Source organism: Alosa sapidissima, chromosome 9 (assembly GCF_018492685.1).
Source record: "Alosa sapidissima isolate fAloSap1 chromosome 9, fAloSap1.pri, whole genome shotgun sequence".
NCBI lineage: Eukaryota > Metazoa > Chordata > Actinopteri > Clupeiformes > Clupeidae > Alosa > Alosa sapidissima.
In genome coordinates, this window is record NC_055965.1 from 34,436,865 (window position 1) to 34,464,709 (window position 27,845).

At 40.7% G+C, this 27,845-nt stretch overlaps 2 protein-coding genes and 1 long non-coding RNA gene across 7 annotated transcripts in view; 1 reads left to right on the top strand and 2 right to left on the bottom strand.

Annotated features, from left to right (window-relative positions):
• LOC121718967 (interferon-induced protein 44-like) overlaps positions 1 to 22,508 on the bottom strand; it is a 247,328-nt gene extending 224,820 nt beyond the window's left edge. The window contains exons 1-8 of one of the 3 annotated variants that reach the window (XM_042104441.1): positions 22,329 to 22,508; positions 13,603 to 13,665; positions 13,317 to 13,350; positions 5,525 to 5,723; positions 4,951 to 5,091; positions 4,435 to 4,648; positions 4,119 to 4,219; positions 1,126 to 1,301 (exon numbers count right to left, since the gene is read on the bottom strand). In XM_042104441.1, the coding sequence (XP_041960375.1) occupies positions 1,128 to 1,301; positions 4,119 to 4,219; positions 4,435 to 4,648; positions 4,951 to 5,091; positions 5,525 to 5,723; positions 13,317 to 13,350; positions 13,603 to 13,657 (918 nt within the window). In that variant the 5' untranslated portion in view covers positions 13,658 to 13,665; positions 22,329 to 22,508 and the 3' untranslated portion in view covers positions 1,126 to 1,127. Of the gene's footprint in view, positions 1 to 528; positions 1,302 to 4,118; positions 4,220 to 4,434; positions 4,649 to 4,950; positions 5,092 to 5,524; positions 5,724 to 13,316; positions 13,351 to 13,602; positions 13,666 to 22,328 lie in introns of those variants that run through there. The other 2 variants (XM_042104440.1, XM_042104439.1) reach the window with 2 other exon arrangements.
• LOC121718788 (NACHT, LRR and PYD domains-containing protein 3-like) overlaps positions 1 to 27,845 on the bottom strand; it is a 1,510,793-nt gene that overhangs the window by 172,253 nt on the left and 1,310,695 nt on the right. The window lies entirely within an intron of this gene.
• Positions 882 to 20,454, top strand: LOC121719056. Its single transcript, XR_006034115.1, has 4 exons — positions 882 to 966; positions 4,851 to 4,859; positions 14,140 to 14,143; positions 20,445 to 20,454. It is a non-coding gene; the product is annotated as an uncharacterized LOC121719056 (long non-coding RNA).

Here is a 27,845-nt window from a genome sequence, read left to right on the forward strand (position 1 = left end):
TTACACTGATGCCACTACTGTAAAGGCCCTACCTGACACAACTATTAGTTTACACTGTGGCTGACACTGATGCTTGTCTGTGCTGGGTCTCTCACGCCTACTTTTGCTAATGGCATTTGCTCTGGGCTCTTGTGTGTCTTTCCATCTGATGGCCTGTAGGTGGGGGTGTGGACGTAGAGCTCTCAGAGGAGGGCTGTATGAGCTTATGGCTGGCAGTCATTCAAATGAGGTGCTGCTAGTTTGAAGCCTGGGGCTGAACCATACAGTGCACAGAGGTTACTAATGGAGACTGCTAATGGAGTACTAATGGAGAGAATGTACTGTACATGGAGAGAAGATGCAAATCAATGAAATATATTGATGATGATGACATCTGTGAAATAGATTGATTCAGTGGGTGCTTTAATCACCCATTACATTCATTGATGTGTCAGTTTGGATTTGGCTTCTTTAGAGCAAATACCCAGACAACTTAGAATGAGAAGAAATAATAATGAACAATCATTGTAAAAAGATAATAATGAACAATCACTGTAAAAAGGCTGATTTATTTCAACTAATCCAGAGGTAATAACTAACACCTTGCATACTGTATGTGACCCTGCAAGGTGAAACCAGTCGCTTTGCGCATGGTGCTATTTTGAGAAAATCCACGATAAACAAACATACGGGTTATAACGGCAAATTTGGATGCGGTTATCTTAGCGATACTTGCAATACCCTCAATATACATATTGTTGGAAAGCTTAGTTTATGGCCATTCATGATATGAGCACAATAACTTAAATTTCTAAATTTTACCAAAGCGACTGGTTTCGCCTTGCAGGGTCACATATTATGTTAAACAGATTATATGCCCTTTAAAAATCTGTGGGTTAATGCTTAAAATGGTTTGTCCTGGTTAAATGAATATTTAAATAAACATTTAACCAGTAATAAAACTAGTGAAATCAGTTATTATGTAAAGTGTGTGTGTGTGTGTGTGTGTGTGTGTGTGTGTATGCGCGTGTGCATGTGAGTGTGTGTGTGTCTGTGTGTGTGTCTGTGTGTGTGTGCACGGGAGAGACAGAGAGAGGTAGTATCAGATCAATAAGAGGAATGATAGTATATATTTTTAAATGGGACTTTCAGTCTTGTATTTTCATCTCTGCCACGTGATCGTTGGCGAAGTTCAGGATGTTTGTCAGTGCAGACAGCAGCAGCACGTCCATGTCGTTGTTCAGATGAATCTCCTCATGGTAGTTCTTCACTGGGAAGATGCAGTTTAGGGGAACTCCTGTGTTATTACTACAGTGTTTCATCTGCAGACACACACACACACACACACACACACACATACCATTAAGCACAGTGTTTCACATGCGTTGACTAATCTGTGGCGGGCTGCATGATATCAAAACTGGTCACCACACAATAATGTTCTATGTTGTACTATTTAAATGAGATAAAATCATTTCATAAAACTGCGCTTTTTACGCACGCAGCCTTTTCTTGCCCCACCCCGCTCTCTCTTGCCCTGCCCCGCTCTCTCTTGCCCCGCCACGCTCTCTCTTGCCCCGCCCCGCTCTCTCTCGCCCTGCCCCGCTCTCTCTTGCCCCGCCCCGCTCTCTCTCGAACCCGCTGCCCCTTCTCTGCATACATTAAATAAAACATTAACAATTTTTTAAGGATTGTAATTGCCACATAGAAGCATTGCATAGAAGACAGCGGGCTAAATTGCTATTAAATCTGCTTAGCATTGTGACCATGCTGCGCAAATTTGTTCAAAACTGCTGCATTCAAGATAACTCTGCTTAGGTCTTATAACAACATAGTACATTGGAGAGACTAAACTAAGTTATGCAATCAAGCCGTATCGCTAAGCGAACGTTAGAATACTGTTTGGATGTCGAGCTTAACATGCTCGTGCAGGGCTCTACTCATTTTTTTGTCTCTGACACTGAATCACCAACATAACATCCTTAGGGAACATTTTACTGGAGTTATCAAGCAGGCAATTTCTTGAATTTCCCCTTGGGGATCAATAAAGTATCTATCTATCTCTATCTATCTGAATATTTGCAATATTTTCCCGATGTAAATGGAATTCCAAGACTCAAAAGTGCTTATCCCAAGGAGAAGTACTGTACGAACCTTTATTTTAACTAACTACGTAGAAAACATTATGAATTGCATTCACACATATCATAACTGTGTTCAAACTGCAAGGGTTCTCTCACAAATGTCTTAAAGTGACAGGCACTCAATTAGATCTACACGCTTCTCATGATCATCGGCGGACACTCGAGGTCGAGTATGTCGGTCCTCCTTCTTGGTCCTTATGGGTCTTCAGGTGGGCGAAGAGGCCAATCCTGGACCCGCATATTTTGGGGCAATGTGGGCATGGGTGGGCAGTAGCGCGTGTGGGTTTGGGTGGGCAGTAGCGTGTGTGGGTTTGGGTGGGCAGTAGCGCTTGTGGGCATGGGTGGGCAGTAGCGCGTGTGGGCATGGGTGGGCAGTAGCGCTTGTGGGTTTGGGTGGGCAGTAGCGCGTGTGGGCATGGGTGGGCAGTAGCGCTTGTGGGTTTGGGTGGGCAGTAGCGCTTGTGGGTTTGGGTGGGCAGTGGGTTTGGGTGGGCAGTAGCGCTTGTGGGTTTGGGTGGGCAGTAGCGCGTGTGGGCATGGGTGGGCAGTAGCGCTTGTGGGTTTGGGTGGGCAGTAGCGCTTGTGGGTTTGGGTGGGCAGTAGCGCGTGTGGGCATGGGTGGGCAGTAGCGCTTGTGGGTTTGGGTGGGCAGTAGCGCTTGTGGGTTTGGGTGGAGCCTTTTTGGTGGAAGCGATTTCCTTTCTGCGTCTGTGTTTGTCTTCTGCAGCAGTACGGAGGTCGTCGTTATACTGTGCAGCTCCATCTCGGACAAGTTGTCTCCAGGCTGCCCTGTTAGTTGCTGTGGCCTCCCAGGTATTGAGGCCTATGTGGAACTTCTTGAGGTTTGTTTTGATGTTGTCTTTGTACCTTTTCTTTTGGCCACCTGGGGCACGCTTTCCTTGGACAAGCTGTGAGTAGAGGACTTGTTTGGGGAGGCGAGAGTCAGGCATTCGAATCACGTGGCCAATCCATCTGAGCTGGTGTTGGGCGATGATGGCAGTGATGGTGGAGGTGCCAGCCTCCTCCAGGACGCTGGTGTTGGACACAATCTATCACACTCAAAATAGGCGATCACATCTTACAAAAATGATCATTACTGATTGGGTGCTGCTGGACAATTTGGGTCCTATGACATCAAATATTTTTGGGCCTCTGAAATGCTAAGGGGGTCTGGGGGCACGGTGACTTCTCGTGTATTTTGTGGAAACTAATTGATTGACTTAAATCACTTGATGAAACTGGCTTCGAGCCTGCATCACTTGCTAGTGAAGCCTACTTGTTGCATAAGCAGGCTACTCTGGTGATTCTGTCTTGTCTGCTTTGGTTCATTGTTGGTATTTGTTGATAGAGAACCAATCATGAGCCATCACCTATCTGGGACGCCACCACTGTTGAGCCTTCTGGAGATGTTGTTGGCTTAACCTGTTGAGGAGTGAATTATTTTCCTGGTTCCTTCTAGAATTCTATTCTACAGTCTATGGGGAAAATCTCTGAGGGTAATTGTCGCATCATAATATGGAACTCTCGGACTGCGAACATTCTAATCACATATTTGTGACCGTACTCCTCAACAGGTAAATTCAGTGAAAACACCAATGAAGGAAAGTGCCTGCTTGATAACTCCAGTGAAATGTTCCCTAAGGCTGTTATGTTGGTGATTTTGTTTTTGCCAGTAAATAAGCTTTGTTGTTGATTGGCCACTGTGTTTGAAATACCCTACCTATAACATTAGGAATGTATCGCTTGAGTGTATGTTTGAGATATTAGTTCCACAATGGAGTACAACTGTACTGTATTTTAACCTTGAAGGGAAGCAGATTTGTTCTGAGAACAAAATATACTTTGTGTACATGCATGTGTAATAAAAACACATGTGCAACAATTATTGGCACATTAGTAACTCACTATACCTTTAATAAATAAACAAGTATGTTTTACACCTATTTTTAGTGTCTCCTTCAGCTGTTTGTATGTAATAATGTAAGAAATGTGCACCTTCTCACGGATCATTTTGCTTCTGTAGACCATTTTAATGTTGTTGTGGACCTCTGGGCATGCCTCATCCACTTTTGATAGGATGATAATTTGAGGGATGCCTGAAACAGAAACCAGAAACATTACCTTTCCAATTGTGGGGGGGGGGGGGGGGTTTCTTATTTAGGGTGATTTCCCTGACTCAGGTAACTGTCCCAAGCAGGAAGGTGAGTTTTATAAGAAAGCTATTAATGTGCTTTATCAAAGCTTACACGTCAATATGAAATTGATGTGTGAGCTTTTGATAAAAGCTAATTGGTTGTTGTGTAACACTTGCCCATCTTGCTGGCACGTTCTCTGACGTCTTTGATCTTTTTGATGAAGGCTTCGTCCTTTTCCCGCATGGCATGTTGTGATATGTTCTTGCTGTCAGCACACCAGAGGACACTGTCTGCTGGAATGATGCTGACCAGACAGTGAACCCTGTCACTCAGACTTGGATCTTTGTTGTGACTTTTGTCGCCCTCTGCACATGGGTTTATTGGGTTGAACTTTCCAAGGGAGTAAGAAAGGTGACAAAGAGAAGTTAGTAGTTAGTAGTAGTTAGTTAGTCCTGTAGTTAGTAGCAAGCATTTCGTTTAAAAGAACACACCAACATTTTGGCCCATTAGCTTATTCAATGTCTCCCACGGAATAACATCCCCTGTAAATAACATTCCCTGTCATCTCTTCGTTCAGTCTATCAAGAAAAAGGTGTTGCATGTATTCATTTGTTGCACTGCTGTTTTGTTATTGTACAATTCTTGGTTAATAGTGGACACACATATAGAAGTGAAGTGTATGTGTGTATTACCATATAACCGTCTTTAATGTGATCCTCCAATATTTTCATGAGGTCATCTATTTGCACCCCTTCAAATTCTCCTCTTTCCAGGCCCATGACAAATGGTAAGTAGGATCCGTATTCTCCAGCTTTAATTTTGTGGGTTTTATACTGAAAATTATGATAAATATTCTCATTAATTTACACTAATTCATAACATTCACAAATTATGCTGCTACAATTAACCATATATTTAAAAAATTAAAATTATTAACGCCATCAAGGAACTGCACAAGGCTCCATGCATTTGACTTGTAATTGACGTTTTCATTTAAATAAGTGCACTATGTTGTCTATCCAGTATATGTGTTTAATTTGCTAGGGATCAACACACATTTCGATTCTGCGTTCTACTGTGTACAATGTTCTATTCACTGCACAATCTGTGTGATTGCTTGCAAATTATCTTTATTCATTTTTTAAACATATCAATCATCTTTAGCAGCATCAGCAGCAACCTTCTTTTATTCAGTTATTTACCATATCAATTAACTTTCTTAGACTTGTCACATATATTCAACGAGGTGCCGTGAACGTTACTCACAATCTTTGTGAAGCTGTGGCCGGCCGATGCTTCTGCTATGGCTCCACTGGTCGATCGCCCCTGAAAGATGCTGTCTATGGAGTTGATGAAGCTGGACTTCCCTGCTCCCACTGGACCATGGACCAGGATATGGAGATGCTTCACATCTGGAGTGCTGATTTGAAATCTCTTTAAATGGTCTATCATCTCATCCTTTGTGCTGTGTATTTAAACATTGATGGGTCTGATGAATATTGTGGATGAACACTCACTGAATAATAAGAATACTAATAAATAAAATCTGAATCTGAATCTGAATATCATGTGAAACTTTAGAGATTGCTTAAGTTAAAGAAACCCTATGCAACAATTTCAGCAAAAATGACCTTAATTATGCAGGTTGAGAGTCGTTCTGATGGTTCTACAACACTGTCCAATCGCACCTCGAAAATGTAGTCAGATTGTAGTTTATAAGAAGACTGCAAAACGGACGCCGACTTGGCTTTGTTGCTGTTGAAACTGTAAGTAGTCTACCCTTGGGTGAACTTCGTTTTTGTAATGTGGTTTGATAGTCTCTTGAACAATGTGTTGCTCGACCGTTTTATTGTGAGCCATGTATGTGTTTAGCTTGGTTTCTTGATGGCTAGTTCGCGCTAGGGTTTAGCGTAGCAGTCACTTGCTACCGAAGCTGCAGGGGGAGCTATGCTGTGAAAAATGCGAGCCCAAATCCAGCGAAAACCCAGAAATAGCGAAGGAAAGGAATGACCAGACTTGCATAGGGTTTCTTTAAAGAGCAACATGCAGGTTGGACACCCCTATAAATCATAGTGTAGAAAAAGGATGAAGGAACTAGATTCTCAGAAAGAAAAATATGTAACTATGCCAGAAACAACATTTTTCGAGAAAATTGTGAGAAAATAACTTCCGCGATGCCCAATAAGACTCACAGGAAAGCTGTGGATAAACCACTAAGGGACTGTTCGTTATTTATAAACGGGGCCACCAGAGGAATTTTAAGTGCTTCAATCAAAAGTTGCATGACCCTCCCCTGCCTGCAAGTAAATTTTCAACGACCCTCCAGCAGTTTTTTCAAAAAAGACATGAGCCAATTGTCGATATCTTCCGCCCACGCTTTTAAGCGCTATGAAAACACATTGACTAAGGCTACCGTTCTAAAATCAACCTCTGCTTTCTGATCTTACACATTACACTTTACCAAGATGGTGACCATTTCAGTAGATTTACTAACTAACATTGTTGTGGAAACACAATAAGCATGGAAACTAAATGCACACTTCCTGCAACTGCATTAGCCTACTTGAAATAAGTTACTCCTCTAGTAAGTATTCACATGAAATAAAACAATAAAACATTGAGACCATTCAACAAAGCACACTGGGTAATAACAAATTCAACACATGAACTTGTTGCTATGGACTCGTCTCTAGGCTTCCTCAGTCATTGTAAAGCTGCTGAAGCTGAACAATATCCAAAACTCAATTTCTCAGACGAGCGTCAATTTGGGAGCTTGCTACACCTTCCTTCTCAAATGACTTGAAAAGGCCGTTTGCACAATTTCACAAATAATCACAGGGACTGAAAAATACCTAACATGCCAACTTTTTCCGGGTTTATCATTTTAACTTTTCCCCGCTGTCTTGCCGTTTTAATATTTTCCCGTAGAATATCCCATATTACTGTAATACTCTCATAACATTAGTCCTGCATTCTGGCCTGTCTCTGTGTTGTCAGAGCCCGTCTACGGAGAGCCTTGCCACTCTGTATTAAGTCCCATTGTACCGAATTTTGGATGCAGTTCCACCAGAGTTCCACTGGGGGCGATCGCCATGAGTGCAGAATGAGAGTCAATGGAGCTAGACGGCTAAATTTGTCTCTTTCACCTGATTGTCGTTGACAAATCTCAGATTTGATTGTAGTTTGTATAACTTCAACATGGGTTATAGGTCAAAAGTTGAATGAACGAGTACTTATGTCCTTTTGATTTCTTACAGGTTGGGTCGTTGTTGCACATAACACACTAGCATTGTGCTAATGAATGACGTCATTGACACATTTGAAATGCTTTTTAGAACAATTAAGTGACTTTAAAAAATATAATACTCAACCAAGTGTATTTTCTTTGCCTCCCCTTTCGAATACAATACTCAAATTACTTTAAAAAAGAATTATATCCCGAGAAAAGTGGATTTTGAGGGGTACAGCTCCATAGACCTCCATGCATTCTGCACTCGTGGACGAGCGCCCTCATGTGGAACCACAGAAGGAACTGCAACCAGTTCAGAAACCGGAAGTTTTCCTAGAGTGGCAGTTCTCCCCTTATTAGACAATAGGCGTGTTCGACTTGAGGCAGATCTGTGCAGATCTGACTTGATGTGATGCATGCTGGGTTGAACACAATGCATACTGGGATGGACGCAATGCTTGCTGGTTAGAAATTCTGTCCGACTTCTGTCAGCCGTGGAGGGACTTACCACCGTGACACCATGTCACATGACCTTAAAATATCGTGGGAGTCTTAGCCTGCAGACAGATCTTGCAGTTGCCTTCCACGAGCTGCACGAGCTAAAACACGCCCTCATGACGTCAGTTCAAAGACGTGATAGGGCCATTTGGGAGGAATGTCCTCATGACGATTATGACGGGAGTCTCATGCTGCTTCCTTATGTTGGAATATGCGAAAATAAACAGAAATCGAAGGGATACCTTCTTATACGTGATTTCTGCAACAATGGTAGGCTAGCCTACTGAAAACGTTTGGATATTCTGTTATTTTCTGTTGTTGGCTAAATAGATAGACACACATATAGGGGAAACACTTGATATTGAATTTATGTGCTACAGGCCTGTTAACTGTATGACAACAGTGGTTTATTTAAACTACATCATAAGAATTTATTTCGTCAGTCATCATGGCCATTTTAATGAGTAAGAATGAAAGTTCTGCTGTGTTTATTGCAAACAAAATTCCGCGATATTTCCCGCGACTCACGTCAGGCAGACTGTAGCCTGTCTGTCCGGGATGAGCTGCCCTCTGTTGTAGCTCCTCCCGGCTAGCCTCTGAAGATCACGTTTACGTAGAAAGCCAGACCAAGTCAGACTCAGTCCAAGTCGAACAAGCCTATTCTCTGGTGTTGTCCTGTTGTTACCCCTTAGCCTCGTGAGAGGTTTCACTCGCAGATCAGTCTGGCAACTTTTCGTTAAAGAGAATTTGGAGCAGTTCACCAAACAAACGTCCAATCAGCGTTGGCTTTGAGGCGGGTTGAGGTGTGACGCAACGAACAACATGACGGCATCCACAGATGAGATGAGCATAGCTATCGCGCAAGTTTTATTCAAATTAGAAAGTATTCCTGGGTAAGCTGTGAAGCTATGAGTCTCAGCCATGCAGCTGGGAGGAATAAACGACACAGACATCCTCCACGGCCGATTCCAGTTCATAACGGAGGAATATACTTTCTTCAGAAGTGTTGGGTCTACCGTAAAAACTTGATGGGAATTGTCGTTGATGTAGGTTCATGTCACATACAAATGGTAAGTTAAAACATCTTAACGTTAGTTACGTTACCTAACTTAATTGTATGTTAAACGAAGGCATTAGAAGAACACTTTGTTCATCTAATTGGTTGATTTGGCCCTTCGATAACCACCAAAGGTGGTGATAGACAGATGGCTTATCCAATCAGCTAACCAGTATTTCCGCCCCTTCCCAAAAGTTCTTCAATGAAAAGTTCCCAGATGAGCAAATCCATCTGGCGGAGTCAGGTTAGTTACCCCTTGCCCTTACAGTGAAACAGATGTATTCAAATAATCGTTTTGCTTGCTTGAATGGGAACTCAGAGTGATGTTAACCTAGGCCTATTTAAGTTAACGACGTGGTTGTCGTGAGAGCACGATTCATTGACGCTTGCAGTGTTCGGCCGTAGGCTAGGCTATGGGTGCATTCAGGGCACCTCGGAATGACCAGGACCGCCCCCATGGCTACTTTGTTTTTCCGACAGCAAGTGTTCATGTGCTTTGCCATCAGAATGTGTGACAAACACGGATGCCACAACAAAGGTTAAAACATACACTCACTAATCCTAAACAAACAACTGTATTTGCTTAAAATATAGTGTAAGATGCTCGTGAAAGAATGATATGCAGCTTTCAAGTGACAAAAACGGCAAATTCCCAAGTTCACATTAAAACTGTTGGACATGAAAGGCCACATGGACTACAAACGAACTACAACGTGACAACAAAAGTGATGACGAGCGCCTAACTGGGCAACTCTGTTAGCAAAATCTAGCCCCAGTTTCCAACCTCTGACTCACACATTAAGTGACGTGAATGACGCGGAATGATGATGTTTTCACTCTGAGAAAGGTTTTTCCGAAGCCCATAAACGCTAGGTAAGTCTACAGTACGTGCGCACCTGCCAGGCTACTCAGCTACGATTAGACAAAGAATTCCCCGTGTATTCACTCCAAGTTGGCCTACCATAACTTACCAACTCTACACTGTAGACCATAAACTGGCTATTTATATGACCAATGTATTTGTTCAACTTTATGAAGCAGAATTACGCACTGCTACTTGGAACGTAACACATTTTTGTTGGCAGGAGAGAGAATGACAGCGATTAACAAATTGCACTTGTTGCTGGTTACCAATAAATGGGGCCTACTATATATTTTTTTGCAAACAACAAAAACAGAAAGGATGGAGACAGCAAAGCTAGAGATGGGCAGGAACAAGGTCAATTGGTAGAAATGCTTGTCAAAACGTTAGGAGCTGGATGTGTGGATGAATGAAGCACAAGTATGCTTTATGTTAAGCATGCACACTGTTTAAAGTTAGTCTACAAGTAAACCAAAGTTAAATTTAGCTTTTTTAGGGCTGGATAAAGTTGACCAAATGGATATAGGCTGTGAATAAAGTAGGCTACTTTGTTGCTCCAACCCTTCCAACGTTAATGGGGACGAATGTTGACATTTTCCGTATTTTGCGTGAGAAACCCGGGAAATCTCCCTTATTTTCATTGTTCAATGTTGACAGAGCTATGGAACGAAAGAGAACGTTATATGGCGACAGAAATCAACAATCAAACAAGCCACTTTGATTTTTTGCTGTTTTCATTAATACAAAAGATGGGTGACCCCCCCCCCCCCCCCCTCCTAGACAAAAAAAAGTTAGGTGACCCTCCCATCAACAAAGAATAAAAAGACATGACTCCCCTATTTTCCTCCGGTGGCCCCGTTTATAGAGCGTCACAGTCCCGCCCCTCCTCCGAGAGAGCTTAGTTTCCGGAAGTAAATTTCCCATTCATTTCTCCCATTGACGTTTTGGAAAAATCCGTATCTAAAGAGTTTTAGAGCATGTCTTAGGCTTATCAGCTACGGAGTAACTCATAAGCATACAACATATCATTTCGAGTGAAAAAACGAAGAGAAAGTCCAAAAAAAGTCAAAGGTACAAGACTGTGTACATATTTTCATTTCCGAGCGAAGGAACTACTCATCCCATAAACCACCGCGCCTCACTGAATAATATATAAGCAGCACGAACCAGCGCGAAATCATTTCTAACTGGGCGGCGACAGCACGCGAACCCTTTCCTCCAAACAGTGATTTTTATATAGTGAATGTGCAGTTAATAGCAGTTATTTCAGGAGTAATCGTGCAAATAATTGTGTTTTGGTATTGAATGTTATATTTACCATCGTGCATTTTATATTGTGTGTGTGTGTGAAAGCGGTTAACGTTAGCAACATTGTGCAGTGCTTCATATCTGACTGCCATCCTGATGCATGGACCGGTGCATGGTCTGCTCTTGGACCACCATATTCAGTTTGCTGTGAATTATTACGCAAAATGTTTATTAAATGTACGAAGAAGTATTTCTAGGTTAATGATTGATGATATGACTCGTACAGTATGAAGGCTACAGTTGCCCTTACAAAACCCACAAGCTAACCCTCGGACACACAACAGTCAATAATGTGACCTGATTTAAAGTGGTTTTCACCCCTTTGGACACTCTTGATTTCGTCCTTGAAACAGTGAAATATTCACAGGGGCATGGACGGTTTGCTAACCATTTTACTACAGTGTCTAGCTGCTAGCCGGTGGTAGCATTCAGCTTGCATGTGCTATCAGCTAGCTAGCTAGTTCAAAAGTTGAAGTATTTAATGAGATACAGGGCTTTTTATGCCTCGACTAAGTTGATGTGTCCTATAAACAACAATTAATGTTCATAGAAACAACAAGGTCACTAAAACATTATATTAATGTTAGCAGCATTATAATGACATTCTAATGTCTGAAAGGCTAATGATTAGCCTACCGGCTACCTGAAAAGTTAAGTGTTTAAACTAGCATTCAGTGTTCTACTTGATGGTGTATTGGCCCTGACTAAGTTCGTGTGATATATAAACCGCAATCCTTGTTGATACAAGTACCAATGTTCGTCTAGAAAGTTTTTATTCACATTAAAGATTTTCGCCATAGGCAGTAAAAGACTCCGCCATCTTTGTCAATAATTTTCGCTGATAAAGTTTAAGCTATGATCATAACGGCCTTTCCACCAATCAGAGGCATCACTGTGGGATTGTGGGATTGTTCAGGATTGTGGGTAATGAAGTACTTATCCAAGACATCGCGATTAAAAGACATTTATTTCAAAACAAGGTTAGTGCCCCTTGAATTTTCGCCCTCTATATGACCATATACAATCGCTTAGTACAGCCGTAGCTGGTTTTGAGTCTACCATGTGCAGTTAAGTTTTTATGGCTTATACCCGAATTGTCAATGGAGAATTGAAGTAAGATTGCATTGAATTCTTACTTCCGGAAACTCCTGTGGGCGGGACTGTGATGCTCTATAAATAACGAACAGTCCCTAACCGGAAGTGAGGCAACAGAGGGCAGTCTGTTCAGTGTAACCTACGGCCTCTCAGGGCTTATTGCTTAAGCTTATAACGGGCCACAGCCCTATAATTATGAGCCTCCTATGCAAGATAAGAGGCCAGGGAGAGAATAGGGGAAGCAAGAGGAGATGTGGTGTCAGAGAACCAGTGGTGAGTTGGGCAGAGAGAGTATTGGATTCAGAACTTGTTATTCTTATATTCACAAGTGCTTTATGTCCTGATGCCTCTAAATCAGTTAATAATCTGAAAAAGGTGGTACACCAATCTGAGGTGGAGATCCATAAAAATATTATTTTTGGCTTACTAGCTCTTGTTCTGATTGTCATGATGGTTTGCTCTTTGATTTACTGTGGGTGCTATTGTACACCAATCATGTGTAGCTATTTTTCATGAGTTTCACGAAATCAGTCTAATCGTGTACCTCCTTATTTGGGTCTGACTAACTTTGATGAAACCATTTTAGAATCATTTTTATTTTGTGCATTTCCCAGTGGCAGTATTTGATGAAATGTTCCAGCCATAAAGGCTGAAAAATGGGGACTGAGAGAAAGTGGAGTAGAACATATTGTCCAATATTCCAATATGTTATTACCATCACCAGGTTAAAGTCCAACAGCAACGTCACAAGTATGATTGATGGTATATATCACGACTCTACAGCCGACCTCAGAGACAGAAAGTCTTGAGGTCTCGCGATGTAACAAATTGCTTTGCTGCAGAACACACATACAAATCAGGCACTGGCTAGAACAAGGTAGCGCTGGAGTTTCTCAGACATTTGTCATGGCAGAGCCAGCAAAAAGAAGCAGAAAGCGAGTAAACCGTTGTCAGAGGAACAGGGGAAGAGGAAAACGAGGAATTTGAGGATATTTGAAAGTAAACTTACTCCCAGTCCAGTGTCCTCCAGGGTTCTGGCAGCACTGTGAAACAAATGAATAATACTAATGAATAAATTAACTAATGAATCAGAGAACACCAAAAACCTATCAGAACACAAATCAAACGTATAGTAAGTTTGATAGCCAGACATTGTGCTTTATGCCTTTATGACGGAAAATTATAACCTGGACACAGTCTTGGGGAAATCTTGGAAAGGTCCTAAATGTAAGGCTGATTATGGTTGCTGAATCCACTAAGGGGTGCTGGTGATTTAACAAGAAGAGTGTCCTTACGTGGAAAAGAGACAGGAGGACGAGGAGGGTGCTCCTTGGATTCTGATCCTCCCATGGCTGTTTCTGGGGGGGGTGAGATCATCTGGTATGGAATGTTTTGTTCTCATTTTGATCACAGACATCAAAGACATTCCAAAAGATATCAAACATGTTTCATACAAATACTTAAAAACAAACATACTATCTTTATCGGTTAGCACTGGTAGCACCACTTCACCACTTCTCATCTGTGAACCTGTGGGCAATCTTCATACTGAGGCCCAAATTTGTAATCCTTGAGCCCTTTTATTTTATGCACCGTAAATGATAGAGATTGTCATCCTCAGCTCCTGTGCCAGGTTGCCCCAACTGCCAAAAGGTTTTGGAGTAGTGTGAGGGTCAGTTTGGTACATTTGGATTTATAACATGTCTTGTCTATGTTAGCAACTTACATGGTCGGAACTATGTGAGCACGAAACAACTGTTTCCCAAAATGATAGTTTGAACTATAGTGGTGCAACTTACACAGTCCGCTGCATCGTTAAGCTACACATACAGAAATGTACCCAGGGGGCAAAGGGGGTTTAGATGACATGGGCTGCTGTAAAAGGTTGTTATATAAAAATGAAATCTATGATGTCTGAGGATCACAACCTGGGTGGACAACCCGGTCAACAAGCTGCTGGAAACTTGCAATTAGGGTCAAAACAATGCTACCTCAAATTCTGCTTTAACTCCCCGGAATCACCCAATCATGCTAAAAAGGTTTAATTATATCCATGAATCCTGGGCCATATCTCCCTGATACTTTATGCTAGAAACAAACTGAGCACACCTTTCAAAAGAGTGGAAGATAGGCTTTCATCTGAAGCCTTGATTGTACATGTAATTAGAATGTAAGAGTTAACAATGCCTCTTAATTCATAGGTATACAAAGATATTTATAAATATTTAAAGAACATTCCATTATATTCGGTAGCATTCTTTTCCCTTTGTTGTTAAAATAAACAAAATACCATGTGAAGTTAACTTTTACAGATGAAATAATATTTTGATAATTTTACTAACCAGACTTCAGACCCATTAACACATTTAGAGGGAATTCAATTTCAAGCCTATCAAGTCAAACAAGATCCAAGAAAGGTTTACTGTTAATCTGTTAACTGATGTGAATTGTAGTACAGCTCTGTTTCTATACAGTAGGCCTACATAGTTTGCATATTTATGCAAGATCTGTTATTTGTATTATAATGTCTAGTATTTCTAATATTCTTTCACAAGTGGGATAGCTTTATTTATTCTATCGAAATTAAAAAAAAGGATTTCAGGATTTGGGGTTAGGCGGGTTATTCTGGAGTTCAATCCAGGTGTTTGGAGTGTAAGCTAGACTAAACTAAATGTTGAAAGACTAAAACACACAGGAGTCATGTGTGGAGTAGTTTTTTTTAAAAAAATACTGATTAAAACAGTTACATTAAGCAGCAATTTGTAAAACAAAACAAAAAACAATTAATGAAACAGGCAAACAGATTCAGGGTGATAACTAATTTCTGTAATAATGTTTATAAAATTTGTTTAGCTGTTTTCAGAGTCACTGCTGCTGTTGCTGCTCTCTAGTGTTTCAGCAGATAGATAGGTAGGTAGATAGATAGATAGATAGATAGATAGATAGATTGATACTTCATTGATCCCCAGGGGAAATTCAAGGTCTCAGTAGCATACAGACATCACACACACATTCACTAACAGCAGAAAAAAGAAATTAATGGTATATAATATAAAAAAAAACAACTAAGCAATAAGGACAGTAGAAGATAAAGAATATACTAAATATACTAAAATACAAATTATACTTAATAACAGTTAATCTAAATCAATTCTAAAAACAGTATCCACATAGTGGGTGATTTATCAACAGGCGCTTGCAATGACTGAGGCAGGGACTGAGCCTGTGATTCTCTGTGCATAGTAAGGTAAGGTAAGGTGCTCTGTGTGAGTGAGTGTCATGGTGATGGTGCAAATGAGTAAGTCCAACAGTGCAACAGTGCAAGAATAAAGTCTAGAGACCAGCATAAAATAAGTATGGACATATCAGCGAGTATAGGCAAGGTAATATAAAAAACTATAGAAAAAACTATATCTATCTATCTATCTATATTAGGGCTGTCAATCGATTAAAAAATTAATCTAATTAATTACATACTCTGTGATTAATTAATCTAAATGAATCACATATTTTTTACTGTGAAAGTATTTTACATTTTTACATTTAAATAAATAATTTAATAATCAGCATTAGTGACATTAAAGTTCAAAAACTCTTGTATTATTATTTTAATAATGGCCATAATAATCTATGATATGACCTAATATGCTGAGGAAATAAATTCAAAAGTGCTTCGGGAAGAAGTTGTTTTTCACATACAAGGTATATCAGGCCACAGATAGGCCACAGAACCTAGGGGACACAATGAAAATAAATTAACACTTCCCCTAATGTCAACACTATTTCTTTGCATTGATGTGCAACTTTAAAGTTGATGAACTCCGGTGATATGCAAATTCCTTGCTGCAGACATTGCAGAGGACTTTATTTTAATCAACACTTTATTTTGTTTGTTGTTTAAAAGTAAATGTTCCAATCAATGATCTAGTCAGCACATTTTCTTCTCTCTCCTTCATTTTACAGTCTAATGGTTACTGACTACAACGGCTCAGGGTCAAAGGTCATACGGAATCGATTAATCTGCGTTATTTTTTTTAATCAGTTATTTTTTCTCAAATTAATTAATCGAAATTAATCAGTTATTTTGACAGCCCTAATCTATATATATAGATAGATAGATAGATTTAGATATTAAGATATATTTAGATATTCTATATTAAGAAAAGGTATAAGTGTGGCCACAATTTGGCTGTGGCATGGAGGGAGGGGTTATGCATATGTGCTAATATAGCACGCAAACAGTGAGGCAGTAAGACAGTGGTAAAAAGTGGCTAGTGGACAGACAGTATCCAAACATGGAGGGGGTGGAGAGGCAGACAGACTATGCGGAGAAGTCTATCTCTCCTCTTCCCTTAGGTGAAGCATTGAACAGTTCAATGGCCCTGGGGACAAATGACTTCCTTGTCTGTCTGTTGTGCAAGGCAGTGAGCGAAGTCTCCAGCTGATCAGGCTCTTCTGCTTTACAATAGTGCTGTGGAGTGGATGACACTCATTGTCCAAGATGTTGATCAGTGTTCAGGGTCCTTTTGTCAGATATTGAAGTGATGCACTCGTTCAGCTCCCACTACAGAGCCAGCTTTCCTTACCAGCCTGTCAAGTCGCCCCGCATCCTTCTTCTTTGTGCTTCCTCCCTAGCATACCACTGCATAGAAGAGGACGCTGGCAACAACAGACTGGTAGAACATCCTGAGGAGCTTGCTGCACACATTGAAGGACCGCAGCCTCCTCAGGAAGTACAGCCTGCTCTGCCCTTTCTTGTAGAGTGTGCATCTGGGATCTGTGTGTGATTGCTGTTGACTGAAGTCATTGTCACCTCATTGTTCGTGATCGCTATGTGGGGGAGGGGTGCAATATCCAGTGATGGTGGGGGTACGATAGCCTGTGATGTGGAGGTGAGTGTTGCACTGCTATTGAGGGGGTGTGGGGGTGCATGGGGGCTGGGGAATGACCACCTCCTTGATGTCCCTGTCAAGGATGCCAGAGTCGTGGACACCTCAACAGGCACAGGCAAGGAGGCGTCAGGTGGGGGCAGGGCGTGAGGTGATGGTGGCTTAGGTTGTTGGGTGTCACTGGGATGCAGAGCTGGAGAGACTGGGAGGTGGGGGTAGGGCAGGCACGCAAACAAGAGCAATGTCTGAGTCAGCAGGGGGTGGTGGACAGACCACTACCATTGGAGCTGGAGCAGGGCAGTCAAACCTGTTGTAGAAGTGGTTCAGCTGGTTCACCCTGTCCAGGTCCCCCTCAACAGAGCTGCTGCTCTTCTTCAGGCCCCTGGCAAAGGCATCCTATGTATCATGGAATTGCCCTCTTTGCACAGGAGCAGCTCTTCTGACAACCCTTAACACAACCACATGATATTGCCATGGCCATTGACACAGGCCAGGCAGGCTGTGTAGATGGAATTGAAAATGCTTGGCCCTCATCCAGAGACCATCCAAAATTTCTGATTTTTTACTGCCCAAGCGATTCATCATTATTATAGTGTTCATATTAATAGCGACTTGAAATACAACCCCAAAACAGAAAAAGTTGGGACGTTGTGCAAAATGCAAATAAAAACTAAATGTGATAATATACAAGTCTCGTAAACCCATATTTAGCAGCAAAAAGGACACAGACAACCTAATGTTGAAAATGAAAATTTGGACTATTTCATGGAAAATATATGTTCATTTTGAATTTGATGCCAGCAACATGTTTCAAAAAAAGTTGGGACGGGAGCATGTTTATCACTGTACTGCTTCACCTCTTCATCTAACAAAATTCTGTAAATGTTTAGGAACTGAGGAGACTATTTGCTAGAGTTTTGAGAATGAACTCTAGCAAATAGTCATTACTACACGATTTCAGTTGCTCAACAGTATGGGGTATTCTTAGTCATGCTTTCCATTCCATTATGCACCTAATTTGACAAATCTGAACTGCAGACAGGCCATTTTAGCACCTGGACTCTTTCTAAATACTATTTAAATATGTGCAGAATTCATTTGGCCATTGTTTTCCTGAAATATTCAAGGTCTTCTCTAGAATAGATATGGCAGTATATGTTGCTCAAAACCTGTATACATCTTTCAGAATTGATTGTGCTTTGCCAAATGTGCAAGATGCCCATGCTGTAGGCACTAATGCTCCTCCACACAGTCATAGATGTTGGGTTTCGAACTGAGCACTAAAACAAGTTGGATAGGTTGGATACATGGATAGGCCCTCTCCTCTTTAGCCCAGATGAGTCCATGATTTCCAAAAACAATGGCAAATGTTGATTGGTCTAACCACAGGACCTTTTTCCACGTTACCTCAGTTCATTTTAAACAAGCTCAGGCCCAGATAAGACGGTGGTATTTTCTGCATTGTGTCTCAATACAATTTTGGTTGTTAGAATTTTACAATGACAGGTGTAGAAACAGGTCTGGTGTTGATGCAGTGCCATCTGAGGTCCAGAAGACCACGACCATCCAATGTGTTTTTCAGCTCCTTCCCTTGTCCTGTAGATGATGGACCCCCCAAATACTTCACAATTTCATCTTAAGAAGCATTAAAATGGCATTGTTTCATCATTTGTGTGATGAATACCCGTACATCAAGAGACCCTGCTGGGATGCTCTTTTTCATACCCAATCATGTTGCCAGTTACCCTAATTAGTTTTGAAACATTCCTCCTTTTGTTTTCTTTATCATTACACACCTTTTCCAGCATTTTGTTATCCCTGTACCAACTTTTTTTGAAACATGTTGCTGGTATCAAATTCAAAATTAAAATATATATTTCATGAAATAGTCAAATTTGTCATTTTCAACATTTGATATGCTGTCTGTGTCCTTTTTTCAAGTAAATATGAGTTTAAGAGATTTGCAGATTATTACATTCTGTTTGTATTCACATTTTACACAACGTCCCAAGTTTTTCTGTTTTGGGTTGTAATTGTTTTATAATGAAAATTGAAAAGCACTTAGGCTACCATGAAATTTCTCAACCTTGATTTCGCCAGCTTCTCGATATTTTATCGCTGCCGATGTCTTTGCAGTCCACAGCAGCAATAAGTGGTTATTTATTGCCTTCTAGTGGTGAATTGAAACATTTACATGGGATTTTCAACAATACAGGAAGTAGCGTTAACATAATCGTGCACCACTGCAGAAGACGTTGTGTTTTTGATGTGTTTGTGGACTAAGTTTGTGCATAGTAAAAGTGCAAGGATACAAAGACAGAACCGACTGATATCTTATTTATGGACTGTTTTACAAGATCACCTTTTCGTTAAGTAGTATACGTAAAACTATTTGATCAATCAAAACTATTTTTTTTGCAGCAGGCTAAGCTAGAACTAGAGCTAGTGGAGAAACATGGATAATTAGCAACAGAAGTTCAAAGTCTTTCAATGTAACGTTACATAATCACAACTATATTTCATACTGCTTGTACAATCAAGATATCGTTTGAAAGCTGTATTCCCATTGTGTTGGTAGGGCTGTAGATTTCACAACTAAAATGATATATAGCAGAGATATGAAAGCAGTTATGGATGATGGCATTTGATCGCGGCTGCTAGCTGCCATAGGGAACTGCAAAGAGCTTCAAAAGCGTATTTTTTTTGCGGGGGGACATGCATACTTTGAACACATCCTACAAGTTTCCAGCAGCTTGTTGACCGGGTTGTCCACCCAGGTTGTGATCCTCAGACATCATAGATTTCATTTTTATATGACAACCTTTTACAGCAGCCCATGTCTGATTTCGTAAAAAACGGGTGTTTTGCCCCCTGGGTAATGTGAGGTTTCTGGCAAACAGTTGTGGTTAACGTTTGGCAATGTTCCAGCAAATTTGTAGCAATGTCATATGCAATTGAGGTTTGTCACCAGAAGATCAATGAAAGTTTGCAATTGTTGGCTAAGTGTGGCAGCAAATCAATGGCGAACACATTTGCCACTAATGGCAAACTTCTTATTGCTGGAAGTTTTCCTCTAGCGGCCAACATTGGCAAATATTTATTTAATATTTTCTAGTGAACTTGTTTTCACAAATCAGCAACATTCACCAGCATATTCTCTCCATAAAAATACACACACACACACAGACAGACACACATACACACATACACTTATATACACATAGAAACTCATGCTATGTGTATGTAAGTGTGTGTGTGTGTGTGTGTGTGTATGTGTATGTGTGTGTATTTTTATGGAGAGAATATGCTGGACTGATCGCCGGTCATATTTTGTACTGCTATGTGGTACATCTACATGTGTTTTTTTTTTGTTTCTTTTACTATGATTTATGATAAAACATCATATAACTAATGAAAACATGATAATTTCATTTTTTTTTTTCATATATAATTGTTATATTTTTTAACAATTTACACAATTAAATCTTGTTTTAACAATAGGAATATTTGTAACTTTGTTACCATTGAACTCTGTTACCATGACTTATGAAACATATATCTTAGAAGTACGTCAAAACAGTCACAAAATCGTTGGTCATACAGTATTATCGTAAACAAGTATAGAAACACTTCTGTGAGCTTTTTAATGTATATTTTGAGAGCCACATGTTTGATGATGTTGACTTTTATGGTAAAAAATAATGCTAATTTTCTGTAATTCCGTAACTGAGCACTTTCTGGCTTTAAAATCATATAGATTTAATTTAATCAACAGACCATTTTGTGTTACTATTTAAGTACATATAGGCACATACAAACTAATTTATTGTTCTTAAATTTTGGTTCATCAATTGCTGAGTGGCACCAAAAAATCTAGTCGGAATGTAACTCTGTTACCATGTGATCTTCCCCTGCTGTAAGATGCAGCCAAAACCTGTGGATTGGCCACATCCTGTCTGAACTTAAAAGCCACACCAGACACCACTACAATCAGCAAGACATCACATGATACACAATCAGCTGCTTTACAATCAGGAGATCTCTTGAAGGAGTTCTGATCGGAATATATATCGCCAAATTTCAGTTTTCTGCATTATTTAATCAGGATAAACCATGGAAAAATTGTTACTTAAAAAGAAAGTTTGTGACTGGTTTTCAACACATAAGATCACTTATGGCCAGGCCAAAACTGAACAATAACTGATTCTGCATCATATCCACATGCAATATCCAGGGTCCCCACTTACAAGTCAAATGTAAAATTTCATGACTTTTCCCTGAATTTCCCTTACGAAAAAAACTGAATTTCCATGACTTAGCCTCAATATAATGCCTAAGCCATTTTGTTGCTAATGCAAACAAAGGTCTAGCTCAAATTGAGTAGAATTTTGTACTAAAACCAAAATGCCACATTATCTGGGCAACCAGATTTTCTGTTCTACTGAACCTATGCCATTTTCGCTATGTTCTTTCTTTGAAAACGACAAATCAATTTCAAGAGGTCAAAATCACGAAGTCGAAACATGTCCAGTCTTTTATCCATTTGTCTGGAGTATTAAAGGAAAGGTTTGCACTAGCATGGGCATATAAAGTTATTAACGTAATAGTAATTTGGCCTAATCTGTTCTGATTAGGCTACAATACTTTACTACTGTCAACCAGGGTGGCTTCAGACACTTTTTATTTTTTTTTTGGAATTTATTTACAACCCTGAAAAAAAATCAGAAAGTAGACTCTGACTGATGATTGCACTCAGGAAGCACTGCACCTACACAACGTTAGTTTCAGTTTTTTAAATAAAAAATGAAGACAATCTATTGTCAATAATTGCTTCAGTCACCGGAAAAGCACACTGCTTATCAATTCACAAAAAAACCTTCCTTTTCTATTAAAACTTTGGTATGGCATAGTATTTCACATTGTTAATTTGGTTTGTGTAGAACAGAAAATTGGTTGCTACTGAAAAGTGACATCACACTTTAATACTCTATTAAGAATATGCAATAAATTGCTTAAGATACAAAAATTTACCATTTCATGGAATTTCACTGAAACTTATTATTTGTTCACATTTGTATTATTTGTTTTCGTAGAAGGCTGTATGTTAATGATATCAGTCATCTGTATCTTACCTTTATGAGGTGGAGAGTTCTCTGTGTTGTTATACTGGCAATCAACACTTCATTGGCATGTCTTTGGTATCCACTTCTTCTGAAACCTTTTCTTTTTGTCTCCAAAAACAGGATGCAGTGACTGCACAAATGTCAGCATGTCAGTTGTGGTTTGGAGCTCAGTTAAGGGATACACAGACACCGGAGCCCTTTTCAATTTGACATTATTTGCAGAGCAAGTACCGATTTAGACGAAGTACGGGGGGGGCACTTAATTATGACCGCCACGCAGCGAAGCGGCGGTCATATAGGTTTAGTCATTTTTTTTTTTTTTTTTCTTTTTCTTTTTCGCATGTCCAAATTTCCGTCAAGGATTCCCGGGACACTGAAAGACCGAGGTACACGACACTTGGTGGGCATGTAACCCCACATGGATAGCATGGAACCATCGTTTTTCATTTTGATCTGTAGCCCCCCGCTGGACTGGACCCCCCCGAAAGGAGGGTAGGGCAGACACAGTTTTCTGTGAATATCTCGAGAACCGTAGGGTTTAGGAGGACCATTTTTTTTTGTATGTTGATCTCAAGGGGCCATGTCAACTCATTCCATAACCACTCATTTCATGTATAGCGCCACCTAGTTAAACACAAAAAAGTAAAAATGAGGTGTTGTAATCGCAGGTATCTGTGACCTAACATAGTCAAAACTGCAAAATTTGGAAGTGGAAATTGGAAGTGTAAGATCATTATGACACCCTCTGAATGCACGCCAAGTTTCGTGGAATTCCGTTCATGGGGGGCCACACAATAAATTAATTTCTGTTACTATACACCAACTGGCCTGTAGGTGGCCGGAGACAGTTTTCTGTGAATATCTCGAGAACCGTAGGGCCTAGGAGGTCCACCTTTTTTGTAGGTTGGTCTTAAGGGGGCATGTCAACCCATCCCATTACCACTTATTTCATGTATAGCGCCACCTAGTTAAAAATTAAAAAGCAAAAAATTAGGTGTTTTCATCACAATATCTCTGGCTGACATGGTCAAAACTGCACGAAATTGAAAGTGTAGGATCATTATGACACCCTTCGAATGCATGCCAGTTTCGTGGACTTTCGTTCATGGGGGGCTTTACAATAAAATAATTTATGTGTACATTTAGTGTCCGTACACCAACAAGGATTCCCGGGACACTGAAAGACCGGGGTACACGAAACTTGGTGGGCATGTAACCCCACATGCATGGAACCATCGTTTTTCGTTTTGATCTGTAGCCCCCCCGCTGGACTGGACCCCCCGAAAGGAGGGTAGGGCAGACACAGTTTTCTGTGAATATCTTGAGAACCGTAGGACCTAGGATGACCATTTTTTTCCGTATGTTTGCCTCCAGGGGTCATGTTAACCCATTCCATGTACACACATGTGCATAAACAGATACACACGCACACACATACATTCACAGTAATCATACGTATGACACATACTCACACAGTAGACGTACGCATGCATGCACATGCACAAACACACATACGCAGGCAAACACACAAGCACACACACACACACACACACACATAAACATAAACGTGTACACGCGCACATGCACACAATTCAAGAATTTCTCAGAATTATGAACAGGCAAGATGGGGGTGGGGTTGTATAAGATGAATTTTACATGTGAAATCTATGAACTAATCATGTTTTGGTACTTTGGTACTCTAATTGGCAAGTTTTGTAAAAGCACTCAGTATTACAATGTAACAACTATATGTAGGTACCCACAAATACATAATGCAAGTACAATGATAGTACCTGATAGTACATGTTGTTACACAGGTTGTACCACTGTACCTAATTAGGTAGGTACACTGTAACAGTGACACATTAAAATAAATTGTTACCCAGAAAGATATTTGATAGTAGTAATGAAATATCAGCTGAGTTGGCTGTTCAGATAGAAAGATATAAAAACAATAGTGATAATTGTGCCATAAGAATGTTCATACAGAAACATAAACATAGTAGAGTTGAAATGCCAGGGGCTTGTTGCACAAAAGCAGAATTAAGACATCCGGGATAAGTTACTGAGCTGCGCTCAATGAATCCAAAACAAGAGCGTACAGGCTTAATTGGTTGCACAACGAGCAAGCCAGGATGAGCAGACACGGATTCATCAAGCCAGGTGAAACCTATCCTGGATAAGTGCACGCTCACAGCTCCCTCAAATAGACCCCGCCACCGATCACAGATTCACTGATTCACCATGGCAACTAGCGGCTTCATTGCTTCTTCTACGGTGTGAAGTAGGTAGCGATAGCCCTTTCACAACAGCAACAAACAGCAACACCTCTGTTTAGGAGAATATTGCAACTAGTGCCGCGACCACCACGCGCAAAATGGTTAGGCACTCCCGTGACGTCACATTGTCGCATGACAGGTCGGGAATAGCGATATGTAAAAGTTAATTAATGATCACAAACGTTTAAATAATGACAGTGGGTCTAGTTATATGTGATAACAATGTGTAGTAGGCAGTGGAATAACTATTGGTTTCTGTTTGTGGTGACTGCTGACTGAGATAAGGGATGAGATTAAATAGATCCTAGAACTTAGCCTGGTCTGGAGCAGGCTAGCTCCACAGAATAAATTGCCAAGGTGACTTATACCATAACATATCCTGCTGCCCCTATCCCGCTTTTGTGCAACTGGATCACGGATAAATTGAGCCAGGATAACCAAGATATCCCGGCTTAATCCCTTATCCTAGTTTTGTGCAATAGGCCACAGCTGAGGTGGCTGTTTACATAATAACGCATAAAAACAGTAAGGATCATTGTTTCCTATCTGAGCTGCACATAGACTTGTATGGGAGAATTAAAGCCACACCGACACACAGCAGGGGTATGGACTATTAGCCGGACAAATAGTCATGACTGGGGAAAAAGTTGAAGACCCCGATAGTCTAACAAAGGATTTTTAACAACTTCAATCTGGCAGACTCAGTTTTCCTTGCGTCTGTGGTTTAGACAGGTACATTAGATATCCTCACAAGATAACAAATGCAAAAATGCAGTGCGACTAAGAATACATGTTATGACTTGATATTGTGCTCAGGTATCACATTACTCTCTCCCTAAGCTGTGCATGTCAGTGCCTGTGTTTTTGCAGGCAGTACAGGCTGATTTGCATGTTTTGACATGTTTTTCTCATTAAATATTATGGAGTTTAGCAAGCTGAATTTCTGCATAGATAGCTTTCTGCATGTATGACAAGGATACTAACATATGCCCACAATTGTAACTGGATACTAACAGCAGCCCAACTGTAATTGTGATTTATTTTTCGAAAATGACTGATGTTTAATTTTGTGTTGTTGTGGAGATGACTGAGGCATGAGGACCGCCTGAATATCGGAACAGTGGAAATTATAGCTTCAGCGAAAGTTCTACTAGGAAGGCTCGTAGTGTAGCTTTTACTCCTCCCATGCTTACATGGAGCCAATCTTAGCTTTGCCTACTTTTCGGGAAACCCTGCAATCTGATCATTCACTCATTCAATCAGCGCTAGCCTATAGGAATTCAGTGGACTCTTTAAATATGTTCCACCTAACACTGCTTCTGCTTCTCAGTACGCCGACTTTGACGTCCCCTCCACCTCCCCTCCAACCACCTCTGCCAGCAGTCCACGTCCATCGGGCACGGTCTGCCTACCACATCATCTCCCTCCAGCCACCGCCACCAGTTGGTCTTGTCGTGGGGGGGTGGGGGGTAGGCTTCCCGCCCCGTCTTCATCATCCATCGGCAGGAGACGAGATCCACTCATCGCTGGACGGATCCGAGACGGGGCCTACGCCAAAGACTGTTACCTATTCAGGACTCTATCATGCTTGTATCCAAGCCGTTCCTTTACTAATTAAATTGTTAACTGATTCTATTCTGTCTACTGAGTCTTTCTGGTAGAATTACTTAAACTTTGTCTGGAATTGCACTTCCACAGCCAGGTTGTTGATATTAATAAAAAGTAATGACATTTCTGTGTTAAAACTGCAGTTGGCAAGTCTGACAGATTGAGGGGACTTAGCCAAAATTCTGAATGTTTACAACTCTCATGCCCCTCCCCTACTACCACTGAGCATCCCCTCATGGAGTTTGTGCTCCTCAGTGCGCACCAGACTGCACCAGACTGTGATTGACAGTTAGATCTCACACAGCCTTGCTCTGATTGGACCAGAGGAACCGGAGGAATAAAAGCCTCTAGGTGAAGGTAGAAGTGTGGGTCTTTTTTATAGAAAAAGGCTGATTTATGTTGTTCTGTCGGAGCATAGTGTCGGTTTCAGTGAATATGATCAAAAAAATCTTGCCAACTGCAGCTTTAAGTTTTTTTAAGTTTAGTAGTCTATGCTGTTTATTAGTTGAGATGTTGGTAAAATGCAACAAACGTTTTGAAAAAAAAAATGTATATCCTCTTAAAGGTTTTTATCAGCGTTAAAGGGGATACATCACTTCTGTTGATGTTCAAACACAACAGAGAGCTAGCTCGCTACTCCCTCCCCCTCCCTCCCATGCAATTAAAGCTCTCCTAAACATGCATCTCGGTTATTGGAAACACTTTATTTTGAGTTGTTGCCAATCCTTGTTGATAGCAATTGTTTTTGTGTACAGATCTCTGAGCCTAGGCTGCCTACAGAGACACAGTTTGTTGACGGCCTGCTTATGGGGCAGGCAGCAGCGGATCGTTAGGAAAGATTAGAGGAATGTGATCATTTATGTTTGGGCCTTTTTTGGGGCAACCTTTAATTGCAAACAGGTTTGTCTGGGTTCATCCAGGATAATTAATGATCACATGTCACATGTCAATAAAGCCTTAGACACATCTTAGAACTTAGAACCTGAATGTGAGATTGTGCTGGAGCACAGCAGTACTGAGGCACATGCCCTTGTAAAGGGGGTCTAACGGACTCTATGCATCCTAGGTATGACTAAATGGAATTTCATGACTTTTCAAAACTTTCCACATTCCATGATTTCTCCAGGCCTTGATTGAAAAGGGCTCCAGTGTCTGTGTATGTAGTCCCTTAACTGAGCTCTACACCACAACAGACATGTTGGCATTTGTTCAGTCACTGCATCCTGTTTTTTGAGACGAAACCAAAAGGTTTTATAAGAAGCAGGAACCGAAGACATGCCAATGTAGTTTTGATAGCCGCCAGTATAACAACACACAGCATTTTCCACCTCATAAAGGTAAAATACAGATAACCGATTTCAAATACACACTGGGGAGATGTTACATTCCTCGTGCTAAAAAAACATCACCAACAGAACAGCCTTCAAGAGCACTTCACTGGGGTTATCAAGCAAGCACATTCTTTGATAGGCTTGCTGTTAAATTAGGCCAGAATTAGGGCTTGAGAATGCTCAACAATAATATCTGGCATCCCAGACTCACCACCCTCCACACTCATGATGGGTCCTCTACCAATAAATACCGACAACAAACCAAACCAAACAACCCAAGACCACCAACAAAGCAGCCTCTGCGCAAC